We start from the raw sequence: 16,555 nt of genomic DNA on the forward strand, positions 1-16,555 counted from the left end.
CCTTATGAGCCCACCTCACCTGCAAACCTTCACAAACAGAAGATCAACCAATCACACACTGTGAGTAAGGTAATGATGAGTGGGCTCTCACAGAAAGTCAAAGTGACGTACTCTGGAACCTCCACTGAACCCCTCACTAACAAATATCAGAAATACAGTTAGTAGGACGGAGGCCGGCAGCTCCCCCTGGAGACCACAAGGAGGAGAACAGAGAGGTACTGGTTACAGATTCGACATTTAAATTTCACTTGAAAAAAACAATAACTTGATTTCTCCCTCCTTCTCTCCCCTCGCCCAGGGGGGTCTACGAAAACAAAACTGTTAAACATCTGCAATAAAATTTAAACCACAACACTGGACTCTGGTTTCATGTACATCTTTTACAGCCATTAATGTATAATTATTCACTTACCTGCCATAACCTACCTGTAAAGTCTAACATCAGATCTCACCTACCTGCATTTCAGTTTCCAGGTGGGGGGGCTCGACCTTCGGCACACCCCCAGGCCCGCGCACCTAAGACCGAAATGGTAAAATAAGAATAAGTCCAACACCGAACCTAACCCTAACCCTAACCCAATATATGCTTCCTCTGGGTAATATCATGAGGAAACACTCCATTAATTTTCATTGTTATGCAGATGATACTCAATTATACTTATCTATGAAGCCAGATGAAACCAATCAGCTATCTAAACTAGAAGCATGCCTTAAGGACATAAAGATCTGGATGACTAGAAACTTTCTGCTACTTAATTCAGACAAAACTGAAGTTATTGCGCTCGGCCCAAAACACCTTAGAGACTCTTTCTCTAATGATATAGCTGCCCTAGATGGCATCAGCCTGGCATCCAGCACTACTGTTAGGAATCTGGGAGTTCTATTTGATCAGGATATGTCCTTCATCTCCCACATAAAACAAATATCAAGGACAGCCTTCTTTCATCTTCGCAACATAGCAAAAATCAGACACATCTTGTCTCAACACGATGCAGAAAAACTCGTCCATGCATTCGTTACTTCCAGGTTGGATTATTGTAACTCGTTACTATCAGGCTGCCCTAATAAGTCACTAAAAACTCTGCAGCTGGTACAAAATGCTGCAGCACGTGTGCTGACAAGAACTAGGAAGAGAGATCACATCTCTCCTGTATTAGCCTCTCTGCACTGGCTTCCTGTAAAATCTAGAATAGAATTTAAAATCCTTCTTCTTACTTACAAAGCTCTTAATGGTCAGGCACCAACATATCTTAAAGAGCTCATAGTGCCATATTACCCCTCTAGAACATTGCGCTCCCAGGATGCAGGCCTGCTTGTGGTACCTAAAGTCTCTAAGAGTAGTGTTGGAGGTAGAGCCTTCAATTACCAGGCCCCCCTCCTCTGGAACAATCTACCAGTCAAGGTCCGGGAGGCAGACACCCTCTCTTCTTTTAAGAGTAGACTTAAAACTTTCCTCTTTGATAAAGCTTATAGTTAGGGCTGGCTCAGGCTTGGACTAGCCCATAGTTATGCTGCTATAGGTTTAGACTGCCGGGGGGATCTGACACACCAAGCTTCTCTCTCTCTCTCTCTCTCTCTCTCTCTCTCTCTCTCTCTCTCTCTCTCTCTCTCTTCCTCTCTCTCTGACTCTCTCTCTCTCTCTATCTGTTATATTAATGCAGCTCATTAACTCTGTATCTTCTGGTCCCATTAACATTACTAACCACATATCTTCCCGGGAGTTCTTGTGCTCCCTTGTCTTGAAGGTTCCTGAGGATCGTTGCTGCAGACCACCTGCTGCTGTGGACCTGCTCGACTGCAACAACTACTAACATCAGCCTTCCCCATAGTATCATTATTGTTGCTGCTAATGCTAATAGTAGACCTGTTGACTTCAACTGTTACAATTACGATTACCTCAGCCTTTATCATTACTCTGCTTCTCTCGCTAATTTATTTATTTATTTATTTATTTAGCCAATCTTCACCCTAGTCTACCACTATTATTGGCATTGTAACCATAAGTATGTGTCTGTTGTTGTTGTAACAAGGACATATGTTGTTGTGGTAACAAGAACATATGTTGTTGTTGCTCTCTTTGCCTGTCTCTATCCTGCATCTCCTTCTATCCCATGTTCGGCCCATCCAGTCTCTTCAGATGGCTGTTCAACATGAGTCTGGTTCTGCTCGAGGTTTCTGCCTGTTAAAAGGAAGTTTTTCTGCCAATGTGCCGAATTGCTAAGTGCTACTCATGGTGGATTGATGTTGGGCCTCTCTTTGAATAACTTAACAAAGAGTCGGTCTAGACCTGCTCTTTCTGTAAAGTGTCTCGAGATAACCCTGGTTATGATTTGGCGCTATACAAATAAAATTTGATTGATTGATTGATTGATTGATTGATTGATGATAGAGGGATGGACCGAGCCTTTCCTGTCTTCCTGGCTGGGAGACGGGTTCGCTTCCCCTATCCTAACCCTAACCTTCTGTCCTGATGTTTTTGTTTGTTTTTTATTTGATTTTTAAGAAGATTGTGGTTATAACACCTTTATTACACATCTCGGTAATTACCATTATCCTTCAGAGTTATAATGGAGATTGTCATCCCATTCATCCTGATGTTCTTGTTTGTTTTTGAGAAACGTGTGGTTATTACACCATTGTTACACATGTGTCACTTATTACTTACTCAGAATCCCATTGGAGGTCGTAATAGTATTTACCTCAATGTTTAACTCTGTCTTTTCTCGAGTGTGTGCTATTACACTGTTATTTAGCATGTTTTTTCTTATAAATAATTGGTTTTGAACCATATTCCACCTTGGAATTGAGGCTACAGTTGGCTCTGTAAAGGCTGTCGCTAATTAAGCTACATGCGCTAATCTAGCAATTAGGTGAAAGCTACTTCCTGTGCCCTAAACACACCGCACGACTCGAGGTCCTCCATCAGGAAGTCAGTAGGCAGAGGATTCAAGCTTCTGGGTAATGGAGTCCTCCATCAGGAAGCCAGCATGCAGAGGGTCCGATGTCTCCAGCTGTCATTGGTCATCAGCTTATCCTGGGTTTTGTGGTTTCACATAGGAGTTTAAGACCTGTATCTTATACTTTTTTTATTGGCTATGATTAATTACATTTCAATTCTATTTTCATAAAGTCCAGATTAAGAACATCCTTTTAATGTATAATACTTGTGGTTGTAATGAGTCACAGTGAAGATGTTGATGAATAACTGGAAGAATTCAGTATTTCCCATGCACATTGTAGAGATATAAGTTGTAATTAAATAAGTCAGCAGGGAGGCTGTTTTGCATAGGCAGTTTGCATTGATAATGATATTTATCACTAATTAATAGCTGATTTAGCTTTAAGTTTAAACAATTGATTCTGAACTGCTGTCCATGGGGTGAGAGGATGAGGACAAGCCCTGGAATCCTCCTCAGAGGCACGGGATGTTTTGGGATCCAGTGTAGGGGGTTCTTTCCTCAGCGTTGCTCAAAAGAAGAATCCACCAGCTCCTGGGTGATGCAATCCTCCATCAACACTTCGTAAAATTTTCAAAAATCCAGATTGGGATCAACTGTATGAAAAAGCTTGATGTCAGAAGGTAAAAAGCCTTTATTGAATTCACATACATTATGACTCTGTTACAAACAAAATGGGTAACATCACAATGGTGAGCTACTGATGACACGTGTCGGCCCGTGCATTACCTTTGGCCCCCCGGATCAACTGTAGAGTCCTCGTATGAGATGGGCGGAGTCAACAATTCAAACAAAATCTCAGATCAATATTTCAGATGTTTAATGTGAACAGCCGACAATCATTTAAATAAGCAAACAGAAAATGGCATCGACAATAGAAATATGTGTCTAATTTTAATAGGTCATGTTAGTGAGGTTTGCCATCTCATTCACAACATAAACAATCTAATATAAACAAACTTTGAACATACAATGTTTGTGTTTCCATTTCTTTCACATCTCCAGTGTTACCAGTTTGTTCAAACAGGAGTCACCCCTGTTCCACCTGTCAAACAGAAACTGTGAAATGAACCAACAGTCAGATTGTAAACTGATAATAATCTGAACCTGTGACAGAATTCAGGATATAATGACTACATACAAATATCAGGATTATATCACGTACAAATGTCGCAATACGTCGGAGCAACTGTCGCTAAGTAGTACCTGTCTCTCACCTTGTGTCACATGACGTGTCTCACATCAGGCTCCGCCCACAAATGTCAAACAGCAGCTGAACAGTCAGTGTGACTTCACTTTGTTTTCATCTGTGCACGCCAGGTGCACGTTCACCTGAGACATACCTGCTGACATCAGCTGATAATGGCTGATGCATTCAGGTGCTGTCATCATCTCAAACAAACAGTGGACTCAGAGCATTGTGGGATATGAAGTATGAAAGGACAGACTGTTTAATTTCCATGAATAGTCCAGATGGTTCACAACTGATTGATTATGATGTCATAAATGAGGGAGGAGCCTGAAATATGACACTGCTAAAGATAGCTGAGGAATGTCTACCTGTCTATTTGTGTTTGTGTTGTGCTGTCTACCCGTCTGGCTCCCTCTGTACCCGTCTGTCTGTCGTCCTGTCTCTCTCTCTGTACTTGTCTGTCAGTGGAAGACCGTCTGTCTCCAGCGTTTGTCAGGCGTGAACGGCCACAGGGCGTCGCTGATGGCGGAGGTGAAAGGTCGGGCGGTGACGCTGAGGTCGAGCAGCTCCAGGCGAGAACAGTTTAACTGACTGTTGATTGGACGAAGAGCCGCTGCCGCCGCTGGCTGCTCGGTCAGCTGCAGAGAGACAGACAGGTGTATTAACACTACAAGTACTACATAATATTAAATATTACATTTTAATACAATAACTTAAGCATCAAGTATCACACACAGGTAATACAACAAATCATGCGGACTGTGTGCATGTTCAACAGCCCAGAGACAAAGTATTAATACATCCTGCATCACCTCGACTCCCCAGGGAGCTACGCGAGGATCCTGTTTGTGGACTCGGCGTTCAAACTCACCCAGCTCTCTGTGCCAGCCCCCACCTACCAGTGGATTACCAACTTCCTGACTGACAGGAGGCAGCAGGTGAGGCTGGGAAGAATCACATCTAACACCTGGACAATCAGCACCAGCGCCGATTCTGATCAGTATATTTACTAAGTATTGATTAGTATAGTTACTAACTATTGATCAGTATATTTACTAAGTATTGATTAGTATGAATTTGTATATTTACAGGTATGAGGTGGTGAGACGGCAGGTTGAATGCCTGAGCGATGGAGACGGACATCTCATATTTAGTCATCTGCTCCTTCGCCGAGAAATGAAACACTCCTCTGATAGACGGGTCCTGGACAGACAGACAGGTAAAGAGAGAGAGGCAGGGAGAGAGATAGACAGATGAAGACAAAGACGCGAAGAGAGGAACAGGCAGACAGTTAAAGAGACAGACAAGACTGGGAGAGACAGAAAGTTTGACAGTACCTGTCTTGCGCTCTCAGACATTTTCAAGCAGACAGACACACAGACAGACAGACAGTACCTGTCTTGCCCTCTCAGACAGCTTCCTGCACACAGCAGCGACGTCTCGTGTGTCGGTAGGGAATCTTTGCTGGCAGTGATCCAAAGTACAACTTTCTGTCGTCTCTACCTTCGTCCACAGTGACGTCACAGCGCTCTCCATCACTGACTCCACCTCCCCGAACAGCACAGGTACCCGCAGCACCACCGCACCTGACACATAGACAGACAGGTGAGAGAGACAAAGACAGGTAAGCAGGGTAGAGAAAGGCAGGTGGGAAAGAAACAGACTGGTTACAGAGAGACAGGTGAGCGAGACAGACAGGTAGACAGGTTGGAGACACGCAGACAGGTACACAGGTTACAGTGAGACAGATGAGGGAGAAACAGACAGGTAGACAGGTGAGAGGCAGACATACAGCTGGGTAAATAAACAGGCTAACACACAGACAGGTACCTGGACAGTGTCTGAGTGTCTCTCTCTCTCCCTCCAGTTTGCTGCGTCCGTAAACGTTGAGAGGATTTGGACTGTCGTCTTCTCCGTACGGAGGATTCCTGCCATCGAACACGTAGTCGCTGCTGATGTAGATGAAGAACGCTCCGCATGCAGCTGTGACATAAGATAGTACTTCATTGATCCACAGGGGAAATTCAGTATGACGACATCACCTTCATCATCATCCTCACCTTCACCTTCATCATCACCTTCATCCTCACCTTCATCATCACATTCATCCTCACCTTCATCCTCACCTTCATCATTACATTCATCATCACCTTCATCCTCACCTTCATCATCACCTTCATCCTCACCTTCATCATCACATTCATCCTCACCTTCATCATCATCCTCACCTTCACCTTCATCCTCACCTTCATCATCCTCACCTTCACCCTCACCTTCATCATCACCTTCATCATCACCTTCATCATCACCTTCATCCTCACCTTCATCATCATCCTCACCTTCACCTTCATCCTCACCTTCATCATCATCCTCACCTTCACCTTCATCCTCACCTTCATCATCATCCTCACCTTCACCCTCACCTTCATCATCACATTCATCATCACCTTCATCATCACCTTCATCCTCACCTTCATCATCATCCTCACCTTCACCTTCATCCTCACCTTCATCCTCATCCTGACCTTCACCTTCATCATCACCTTCATCATCATCCTCATCCTCACCTTCATCATCATCCTCACCATCATCATCACCTTCATCCTCACCTTCATCCTCACCTTCATCCTCACCTTCATCATCATCCTCACCTTCACCTTCATCCTCACCTTCATCATCACATTCACCCTCACATTCATCATCACCTTCATCCTCACTTTCATCATCATCCTCACCTTCACCTTCATCCTCACCTTCATCCTCACCTTCATCATCACATTCACCCTCACATTCATCATCACCTTCATCCTCACCTTCATCATCATCCTCACCTTCACCTTCATCATCACATTCAGTTCATATCTGTTCCTCTCCTAAGGTCTGTGTCCTCCCCGCCCAGCAAGATAACTCTGATAAACTATGCGTGAATCACCTCCGGTCCATGTCATCCCCAGTATGTGGACATTTATTGCTTAATAAAGGTTATTCACGGAAATATGGACAGATCACGACCCTATTGAGCCAGCTACAGAGCAGGAGAACAACACACACAGATCTGTGTCCTCACTGCGCTGTACGATTACAGTATTGCCGCCGTCTCTCCCTCTCGTCGGGTTAGGGTTAGGGTAGATGCAGTCTCCTTACTGAATAAATACAGACACGATCTGTCTGTATTTACGTGCGTGTGACCTTGATTTATGCGCATGCATGTCAATGAGCAGGGCTTGACACCCAGCCTGCCACGGCTCTGCCTGACGGAAATTTGTTTAGACATCAATGAGCAGCATCGAAATTAAAATCTCTTAAATCAGAATCTGAATTTTGGAACCACTTCCATCATAGAACCGATTCTCGATGCCCAACCCCATCTGCTCACCTTGCTTCTCTTCACTTAGTTAACCCCACACACCTTCACCTGCTGTAACTGCACGCAGCGGCTGATCGGGCCACGCCTGTCCCGTTTCTCTCAACCTGTACTGTACGTGTCTGATCTGATGACATTCATCATGCACTGTACATCCCCCCCCCCCCCCAAATAGCTGAGCGTGAATGAGACTGGTCGTTAAAGACGTCACGTGTCAAAATGATCAAAACAGACTAATGAGACCGACACTACACAGCTGCACTTAAAATCTGTTAGAATAAGAAGGTCCATATTTAACAGGACGTCGCACCTCAGTCAATACATTTACAGGAAGGACTTGCCAGCAGACCAGTGTGTGTTTGCGTGTGTGCTTACAGCATGCGTGGAAGCGCTGCTCCAGGTGTGGGAGAGACGGAAAGCGAGGGGCGAGTGTCCAGTAGTTAAAGTTAATCTATCATGGATGGCGATCTTTTTGACAGTTGAAAAAATTAATGTAATATACAAGTAGTCACCAAATTAACTTGGCCCCTCCCCCCTTGTCAAACAGGGAACATCTCCCGCTGTGAGGGACATGAAAGGGCAACTCTTGGGCTTTTGATACCAACAGCAGATCAATTAAATTAAACGTGATCGACTAAATTATGATCGACCAATAATGGATCATCGATTAACCATTACCCATCCCAACTAACAACAGACAAACACACACATGCCAACAGACACAAACATCATGTAATGACTCACCCGCCTCCTTGGCCAGCGTGCTCGTAGCATGCACGTTGAGGTTTACAGCAGCTTCAGTGTGTCTCTCGACAACATCCGGACGTCTCTCTGCTGCACAGTGAACGATGACATCTGGCTGAAACAGTCATTTAAATAAAGTTTCAGTCATTTTACATAAAGTTTAAATAAAATACGATGGCCCGTAGCAGCAGACCCGGTACCCTATGCTCCCTTAGAACCCCCTACAGGACCCAAACCTATGCCTTCTCCAAATCCACAAAACACATGTAATCTGGATGAGCAAACTCCCATGACCCCCCCCAGCAATCCTGCAAGGGTAAAGAGTGGGTCCACTGTTCAACGGCCCAAGAAATTCTTCCAGGGGTGGGAGTTAAAGACCTCATTGACGGGGCCTCCACCAGATGTTCCAAGTGTCCAAGACGTACGGCAGATCTGATGACATCATAACAAAGTCGAGCATCGATCTTTGGCCTAGGGTGATCTGCTACCAAGTACACTTATGAGTCAACTTATGCTTGAACATGGTGTTCGTTATGAAGAGTGTAGTGCAGTGTGTAGTTCAGAGTGTAATACAGGTGTAGCTCAGGTATAATACAGGTGTAGTTCCGGTGTGGTACATGTGTAGTACAGAGTCTAACACAGGTGTAGTACAGGTGTAATACAGTGTGTAGGTCAGGTGTGGTACAGGTGTAATACAGAGTGTTATACTGGTGTAGTACAGAGTGTAATACAAGTGTAGTTCAGGTGTAGTACAGGTGTCGAACAGAGTGTGGTACAGAGTGTGGTACAGAGTGCAGTACAGAGTATAGTACAGGTGTAATACAGGTGTAGTACAGGTGTGTTACAGAGTATAATAGAGGTGTAGTATAGTGTGTAATACAGGTGTAGTACAGGTGTAGTACAGTGTGTAGTTCAGGTATAATACAGGTGTAGTACAGTGTGAAATACCGTGTACTCGTGCAGCAGTCCTCTGACTGCGTCCTCGTCTGTGAGGTCACAGCGGAGGAGGCGGGGCCTGGCTCTCCTGAATCCGGTGCCGATAACCAACCAGCCTCTGTTCTGAAACTCTCTGCAGACAGCTCGACCCAGAAGACCCGTCGCCCCAGTAACCAGGACTCTCTGAGCTGGGACCAACACCTCCTCCTTAAATAAACACAGTACCGCATTAGCACTACTATCAGTACTACAACATAAATTAGCACACCAGGGCGTGGTTTGATGTTTTAGCCAGAGACCGGGCTGGATGAGACCAGAACCTCCTCCTCGAGAACTCATCAGTACTATGAGTAATATTATATTCAGTACTTCATTGACTTCCTGGGTGGGTTAGGGTTAGTGCATATCATATACGCACATATCAGAGTTCTGAGTGATCCAAGCATTTATCCGATTTTTAAAACATAATTCAAACAGAAGGAAATCTAAATGTCTCTTTTTCCCTCATATTAACATTTGATGAAAACGTGAAGGCATGATAAATCAAGATAAAATTTCACCGATTAAAAAAGAGACCGTTTGTTAACGGGAACCTTCTCCAGGCCCCTCCACCTCCCTCTGTTAGCCGTGAGCACCGTTAGCTGTCTACAGGTGAGCGTTTACCTGAACCAGCTGAACGCGGCCCGGGCTGAAATTGATCCTTAGTTCTGCGCCTGCGCGGCTCATCTCCCTCTGACTGATCAGATATGTTTCTGATATTAGTTTTTGATAAATATCGATCACTCCGCGTCTCTCTGGTTTTCCGATGCGCAGTTTGCTCCTTCCCTCTTCCTCTTCCGCTCTGACGACGATCAGCCGTTTGCCGTAAAGCCGCTGTCGCGGTTATGCTAGCGGGTTAGCATACAGGCACTCAAAAGAGAAACACGGAAATAAAACGGAACCAAAGTCAGTCCGATCTCATTAAACCGGTGCTGTTTGATAAGGAAGACTCGATGAACCGGGTTAGACTGACGTTGCGCGGATTTCATTCCGAACAGCTGATCAGAGACCTGATTTAACACGGAGACATCATTCATCACAACACCAGTGTTTGAACTGAAACAGCTAAAACACAAGATATAAAACACACAAGCTGTGAACTTACCTCCGAACCTGTAGACTCAAATCCAGGCATCTGATCCCGGACCAGCTCACAGACCAGCAGACTGCCCGTCAGTGCGAACTACAGCCGAAACGATCCGTCACGTCTTCTTCTTCTTCTTCTCCTTCTTCTTCTTCTTCTTCTTCTTGTGTTTTCTTCGCGGTTGGCAAACAACGTTTTGGTACATTACTGCCACTAACTGGTATGGAGTGTGGATCAAATATCTAAATTTATCATATGCCCCCCCAAAAATAATAATAAAAAATATGTATATAAAATTAAATAAAACAAATAAAATAAAAAATACGATATTATTCCAAACAAACTAGTTATCCTAAGATAATGAACTACATTTTGATAACACTTATTTGAATTATTTTGTAAGATAAATCAAATTGTACGTTTTCCTTTCTGAACTTTTCAATCATTTTTTAATTTCTTACAATGTAATATGACATGTTCTATTGTCTCTTCTTGCCTTCAATAATCACACCTGCCGGTATTATGCTTACCTATTATTAATAGTGTACTGTTGAGACCTGTGTGTCCAAATCTGATTCTTTATGTTACTGTTTCCTCTCTTCTGTTCCTACTTGCACACCTCATTTCTCCCACTTTCTTTTGAACTCTGTAGAACCACCGACCTTTCCGCTCTGTCTCCCACTGCTTTTGCCATCTTTCTTTCACTCTTTGCTTAATAATGCCAGCATTTCTCCCGTGTATACTGAGACTTCGTTATTGATCCTCTTCCCTACTTTGATGTTAAACTCTGGTACAATAAATGCTACTCCTACTTAATTTACTGAATGTTTTAATGCATCTGTGTAAATCTGGACGTAACTGTTGTATCTACCAATGTCTTCCTGTATGATGAATGAATTACGTTTAATTGTGCTATATTAAATTCTCTTGCTCTTTGGTTCACAGTCCGCCCAAAGCTTTTTGTTCTCCTTTTCCTAACGTGGTTTATTGTGATTTGTGTTGGGTGTTCTTGGCTATGGCCCTGTAAGTTAACTCAGTAACTCAATGAAAGCTGTATCCTTCTCTTCTCTAGAGGCATCTCCCCCATTTCCACCTGCAATGCTTCTGTTGGAGTTGTTTTTAATGCACCTCTACATGATCTCAATACCTGATACTGAATATTGTCTAACTTTTTCAGAGAAGACTTGCTGCTGATTCATACACCACACAACCATAATCTGTCACATATCTAATTAATCCAGTGTATATGGCCTTCAAAGCAGTTCTGTCCGCCCCCCAGTCCCTTCGGGTTAGGGTTAGGGTTAGGGTTTCTAACTAAACTGAATTAAACACCTCATTACATTCAATACTTTCTTACATTTGTCCACTACTTTCTTAATATGCACGGCCCGTGTAATCTTCTCATCAAACCATAATCCTAACAATGTATAGTGTTTCACTCTCTCCAATTCTTGGTTATATTATTTCATTTTTACCTCACTACCAATTCTCTTCCTCGTAAAAAACATTCTCTTTGTCTTATCAACAAAAAATGTAACACCCCATTTATATGACCACTCTTCTACCTTTGTTATAGCCCCCTGCAGTTTCTGCACAATGAAGTCCACATTTCTCCCCTAATCTCCCAAATAAAAAGTCCTTAATCCATTTATATATTCAGCCTTTAATACCCAATTTACATAGTTTCACTAATAACCCTTCTCCCCACATCGTATCGTACACTTTCTCAATATCAAAAAATACAGCCAATACACTTTCTCTGTTTATTTGTGCTTTAATAATTTCATATTCTAAAGATAGTGCTGGATCCATGGTGTTTCTACCCTTCCTAAAACCACTCTGGTAATTGAATAAATACCCTTTATGTTCTACATAATATGTTAACCTTTCATTTACCATTTTTTCCATTATTTTACATATGTTGGATGTTAAGGCAATCCTATCCTATAATTCCCTGGGTTTGTACAATCTTTTCCTGGTTTGCATGTTGGAACTACAACTGCCTCCCTCCAGCTCTGTGGTAGTTTCCCACCCTCCCACACTTTATTATATAATTCCAACAAAATATCCTCGGATGATTCACTGAGCTGTTTTAACATGATATAATGAATATGATCTTGACCTTGAGTCAATCTAGTTTATGATGTTTTGTATTTTGGTGTTTTGATATTATTTCCGTTTTCTTTTGTCACTTTGTCTCTTGTTGTCATGAGTTCTTGTTGTTTAGTTTGTATATTGTGTTCCTGTCTTGGTATTAGTCTGGTTTAGTTGTGCATGTCATGTAGAGAATTTCCTGTTTTACTTTGTAGTCCTATCAGTCCTGAGTTTGGTTCCTAGTGTTTCCTGTTTTATTTTGTAGTTCTCGCCCCTTGTATGTCATGTCTTGTTTTACTTCCCTCCTTTGTTCTGTTTCCCGCTTTTTAGATTGTGTGCCCTGCCCTCATTGTGTTCACCTGTGTTAATTAGTCTCACCTGTCCCTGATTACCCTGTGTGTATTTAGTCTCTGTGTTCCTACGCTTCTGTGCCAGTTCATTGTCGTCCATCCTTTGGAGTTAAGGCTATGGGTATGTCCAAAACCGCATACTATCATACTAACCGTGACATCAAATTGAGTATGTCATGCTTTCCCATCTCATAGTATGCAATTTTGTGTATGCGAGAAATGCCCGGATGTATACTAGATCGGCCCGGATATTTGAGTATGAGACGGGAGCTCACTGGTTGTACTTAACCGCCCCAAAATACATTGCGGCTATTCAGCTTCTACTATGGAGGAGATGGAGGCGGCCGCTTGTAGTGGCAGCAGCCAACAGACGGCGTATAAATGTAAGTAGCCGAAATGTTAAATGACTTCTGTGTAGCAAGAAAATATGAAACTGAGGTCTTAGAATGTATGAGCAGTAAGATGTATATAGTTGTTTTAAGTGTATATACGGCCCGACGGGCATGCTAGCCGGTTAGCCTCCTGATGTTAATCCAGCACGGTTAGTACACCGTAATGACAGCCATTCTAGGATCTACTAAAAAAAAGTGCTCAGCTGCTAATGTGGACATTTGATTAGATATCGAAGGTATACACTGTTGTTTGTTTCATTAAGGGACTGATGAAGACACGGCAGGCCTCATTAGATGGCGTGGCCGGAATGAGGACTTGTTCACCGGCAGAAGGAATGCCGCCATGAAAGGATTTGAGTAAGAAATAACATTTTGAAGTGAAGTTATCTTCATGTACAGGGCTCGTAATAAGCTGCACAGCTTCAACTGAATGATGTAAGGGAGAAAATCGGTGTATGGATAGGGGAAAGTTAACCTTACACTTCACCTTTCCTCAGACAAATATATGTACATGAAGTACACATCTGGTGATCAGTTACTTTAGTCAGTTGCTGTCCCGTTGTTATGTAGGTGCTTTTCCCTTCTGAGACATTGCTAATATGTTGATCATATGTGTATAATGTACGTTTGTGTAGGATGTTCATTAAGGAGAAGGGGCTGGAGGGAAATGTGGAGGCAGGCTGGGCGAAGAAAAAGCGGGAGAACCTGAAGCATAAATATAAGGTAATAGGTAAAGGGCAATCTTGTTTACAAAAGAAGCACATGTAAAGATGATGACGATGTTGGACTATACTGATGTTTGGTGTTTCCCAACAAAGTCATGTTAATTCTGTCCTGGGTAATATGTGCAATTTTTTGAAAACAGTGCAGTCCATTTCATTTATCCAATATGGTAAAGTATATTTTCAGATATATCTTCAGTTATAACAGTATATTTTAATCTGTTAAAGTTCAGTTTAATAATGATTATTAAAGTACCATATACCTTTGTGCATGTTGTTTTGTAGGAACTCAAGGCTCCCAGAATGGGCGTGAGCACTGAGGGAGGAGAGGCCACTGCTGCTAACTGGAAGTGGTTTGATGCCATGGATGAGGTGATGGGGCAAAGACCGGCAATCACACCACCTAACCCCATCTCCTCAGCCATGCCATCAACTTCTGCAGCAGTGGTCTCTCCTCCAGAGCAGGAAACTGGTCAGGGCTCCACAAGGAAGCACGAGTCACATGTGCTTACATATCTAAAGAAGGTTACAGAGAGAGAGGAGGAGAATCAACGCAGGGCAGAAGAGAGGGAAGAGCAGAGAGAGAGAGAGAGAGAGGCGATTGAGAGAGAAGAGAAGAGGGGGAGAGAAAGGAGAGAGGAAGAGAGAAGAAACACAGAGAGGCGTGAGCGAGAATGGAGAGAGTGGAGAGAATGGATGCAGAGCAAGAGAGGAGAGGAGAGGAGAGGAGAGGAGAGGAGAGGAGAGGAGAGGAGAGGAGAGGAGAGGAGAGGAGAGGAGAGCGAGCGAGCGAGCCGAGCAGAGAGCGAGCAGGAGAGCCTTATGTCCATACTGGAGTCTTTCCTTAAAAAACAAAAATGTTCTAAAGTCACATTTGTTTCTTCTGTGATTATTCTGTATAATTCTTTTTGAAGTGATTAATGAAAAGAACACAGATACAGTAATGACAGTGGTGAAGTAACATTAGGTATTATGTATTCATGCATGTACTGTACATATCTTAACAACAGGTAGAGTTGTGTGGTCTGATGTACGCCTGAGTGGAAGGTGAGTGAGAGGGTTACAAGCAGGACCATAAAGACTTGAGCTCAAATTGCAGAACTTGGACTATATACAACAACATTAATCTATCTCTATCACTATTTCAAAGAAAAACATCATACAATTAAAAGAACATTTAAACCGACCAAAGTATATTAAATGATCAATAAGAAAGAAACAGAAAAACACTGCAATTTAATTTTAACAATAACTTCTTTTACCAGGATTCAATAGAAGGGTTTGATGAAAAAGTGCATTTAGTATTTACAAGTGCTTAAACGCATAGACAATCCCACAACCAACTGAAAAACAATGTGAACATGAAAGAGATGTGATAACTAAAACTACAAATGATCATGCTCCTGCAATACGGGGATCTGCTCCTCTGGCGCAGACACTGCAGCTGCCAGCCTGCCTCTCAGGTTGTCCCCTGACTGCTGGAGTGGCTCTCCACCTTCATCCCCATCGTTGGCGTCATCGCCATTGCCAGCTTCTGGTTCCAGAATGTCACTATTGCCCAGGCAGAGATTGTGGAAGAAAAGGCAGGCAATGATGACCTCAGACACAAACTCCACCTTCACCTCTAGCGCCTTCAGGAAGATGGAGCACCACCTGGTCTTCATCACACCTTGCCCTGGACAGCTTGATGTTGTACCGGCCCTCGACTGCATTCCGGACAGGTTCACGGAACGGCGTCACCAGGGCAATGGGCTGAGCAGTGCAGGGGTAACCTCCATCGCCTACCAGGAACCATCCTGGAGGGGGGTAGAGCTGTTGCACGTACAAGGGGCTGCATCTGAGGACCCTTGCGTCATGCACACTGCCAGGGAAGCCAACGTACACATCCAGGAAGCGACCCTTGTGATCACAAACTGCCTGGAACTGGATGGAATGAAAAAGCTTCCTGTTAAAGTAGTCGCAGGCAAACTGTCCAGGTGGCACAATGCGCACATGGCATCCGTCAATACTTCCAGCCACTTTGTTGAACGTCCCCTTCCCCAAAATACGGGCGTAGCAGGGGAACATGGGGATTTACCCTGCAGTATGGCCCCCTGGCACCAACCTTTAAGATATATTAATGAAATCATGTTAATACAATTACTATTTATTCTAGCTATCTATTGCTATTAATCGTTATTCTAAGTATTGCTATTACTATTTATTGTATTTATTGTTATTATTCATTATATTTGATATTACTATTTATTGCTATTACTATGTATTCTATTCATTTCTAGTTAAGGAGTATTAAACTTCATTATGCTATGTGTCGTGCTATACCCGGGACTCCTTTGTGTAATTTATATATTTATTCTTTGTCTCATAATGTATTTGATGAGTTAAGATGAGATGACCCCTTTTAAACAATAGTTTATTCAACCACCTTGAGAGGTGATGCCACTGATTTGTTACGACCTAACCGGTGGCAGACAGAACATTTACAATTTGCTAATACTTACTTCTGAGGGAAATCCAATCATAACAATTGTTCGCCTGAGACGATTTGCTGACTGCCTCCGTCGTCTCATCGCAGAAGATCTCATGTTTGTAAATAACTGAAAATGCACGGATACAAAGTAACAGTAACGGGTCGTAAAGTCAGTGTAGAGTAAAAACTCGGGAGTGTAATGTAGAAAATA

At 43.0% G+C, this 16,555-nt stretch overlaps 2 protein-coding genes across 3 annotated transcripts; both read right to left on the bottom strand.

Moving 5' to 3' along the window:
- Window positions 1-3,571: 3,571 nt before the first annotated feature.
- On the bottom strand, window positions 3,572-10,453 carry mat2b (methionine adenosyltransferase 2 non-catalytic beta subunit methionine). 2 transcript variants are annotated; one of them, XM_069675873.1, is made up of 7 exons: window positions 10,338-10,453; window positions 9,206-9,400; window positions 8,258-8,372; window positions 5,980-6,132; window positions 5,545-5,735; window positions 5,239-5,352; window positions 3,572-4,787 (listed from the first exon to the last, which is right to left on the bottom strand). In XM_069675873.1, the coding sequence occupies exons 1-7, from the start codon at window positions 10,365-10,367 to the stop codon at window positions 4,611-4,613; spliced, it is 975 nt and encodes a 324-aa protein (XP_069531974.1). In that variant the 5' UTR covers window positions 10,368-10,453; the 3' UTR covers window positions 3,572-4,610. The 2 variants fall into 2 exon arrangements, with proteins under 2 accessions (XP_069531974.1, XP_069531965.1); XM_069675864.1 differs by lacking the exon at window positions 10,338-10,453 and adding an exon at window positions 9,857-10,030.
- LOC138604052 (uncharacterized) lies at window positions 6,091-7,646 on the bottom strand. Its single transcript, XM_069675885.1, has 2 exons — window positions 6,885-7,646; window positions 6,091-6,818 (listed from the first exon to the last, which is right to left on the bottom strand). Exons 1-2 carry the CDS (start codon window positions 6,993-6,995, stop codon window positions 6,174-6,176), a joined length of 756 nt encoding a protein of 251 aa, XP_069531986.1. The 5' UTR covers window positions 6,996-7,646; the 3' UTR covers window positions 6,091-6,173.
- Window positions 10,454-16,555: the final 6,102 nt, after the last annotated feature.

The sequence above is a fragment of the Semicossyphus pulcher genome, unplaced genomic scaffold, assembly GCF_022749685.1.
Source record: "Semicossyphus pulcher isolate SPU_LCO1_2020_fin unplaced genomic scaffold, fSemPul1.0.p SCAF_10, whole genome shotgun sequence".
In the NCBI taxonomy this organism is placed as follows: domain Eukaryota; kingdom Metazoa; phylum Chordata; class Actinopteri; order Labriformes; family Labridae; genus Semicossyphus; species Semicossyphus pulcher.

Bases quoted from the DNA above. Each gene is read 5' to 3' on its own strand.
- LOC138604052 (XM_069675885.1), bottom strand. From the start codon at position 6,995: ATGATGAAGGTGAAGGTGAGGATGATGATGAAGGTGAGGATGAAGGTG. The intron at 6,819-6,884 runs GTGAGGATGATG...GTGATGATGAAG, and splicing joins AGGTGAGGATGAAGGTGAAG to GTGAGGATGAAGGTGAAGGT.
- mat2b (XM_069675864.1), bottom strand. From the start codon at position 9,919: ATGAGCCGCGCAGGCGCAGAACTAAGGATCAATTTCAGCCCGGGCCGC. The intron at 6,133-8,257 runs GTGAGTCATTAC...CTTATGTCACAG, and splicing joins CACGCTGGCCAAGGAGGCGG to CTGCATGCGGAGCGTTCTTC. The intron at 4,788-5,238 runs GTAAATATACAA...GTCTCTCTGCAG, and splicing joins CGTCTCACCACCTCATACCT to CTGACCGAGCAGCCAGCGGC.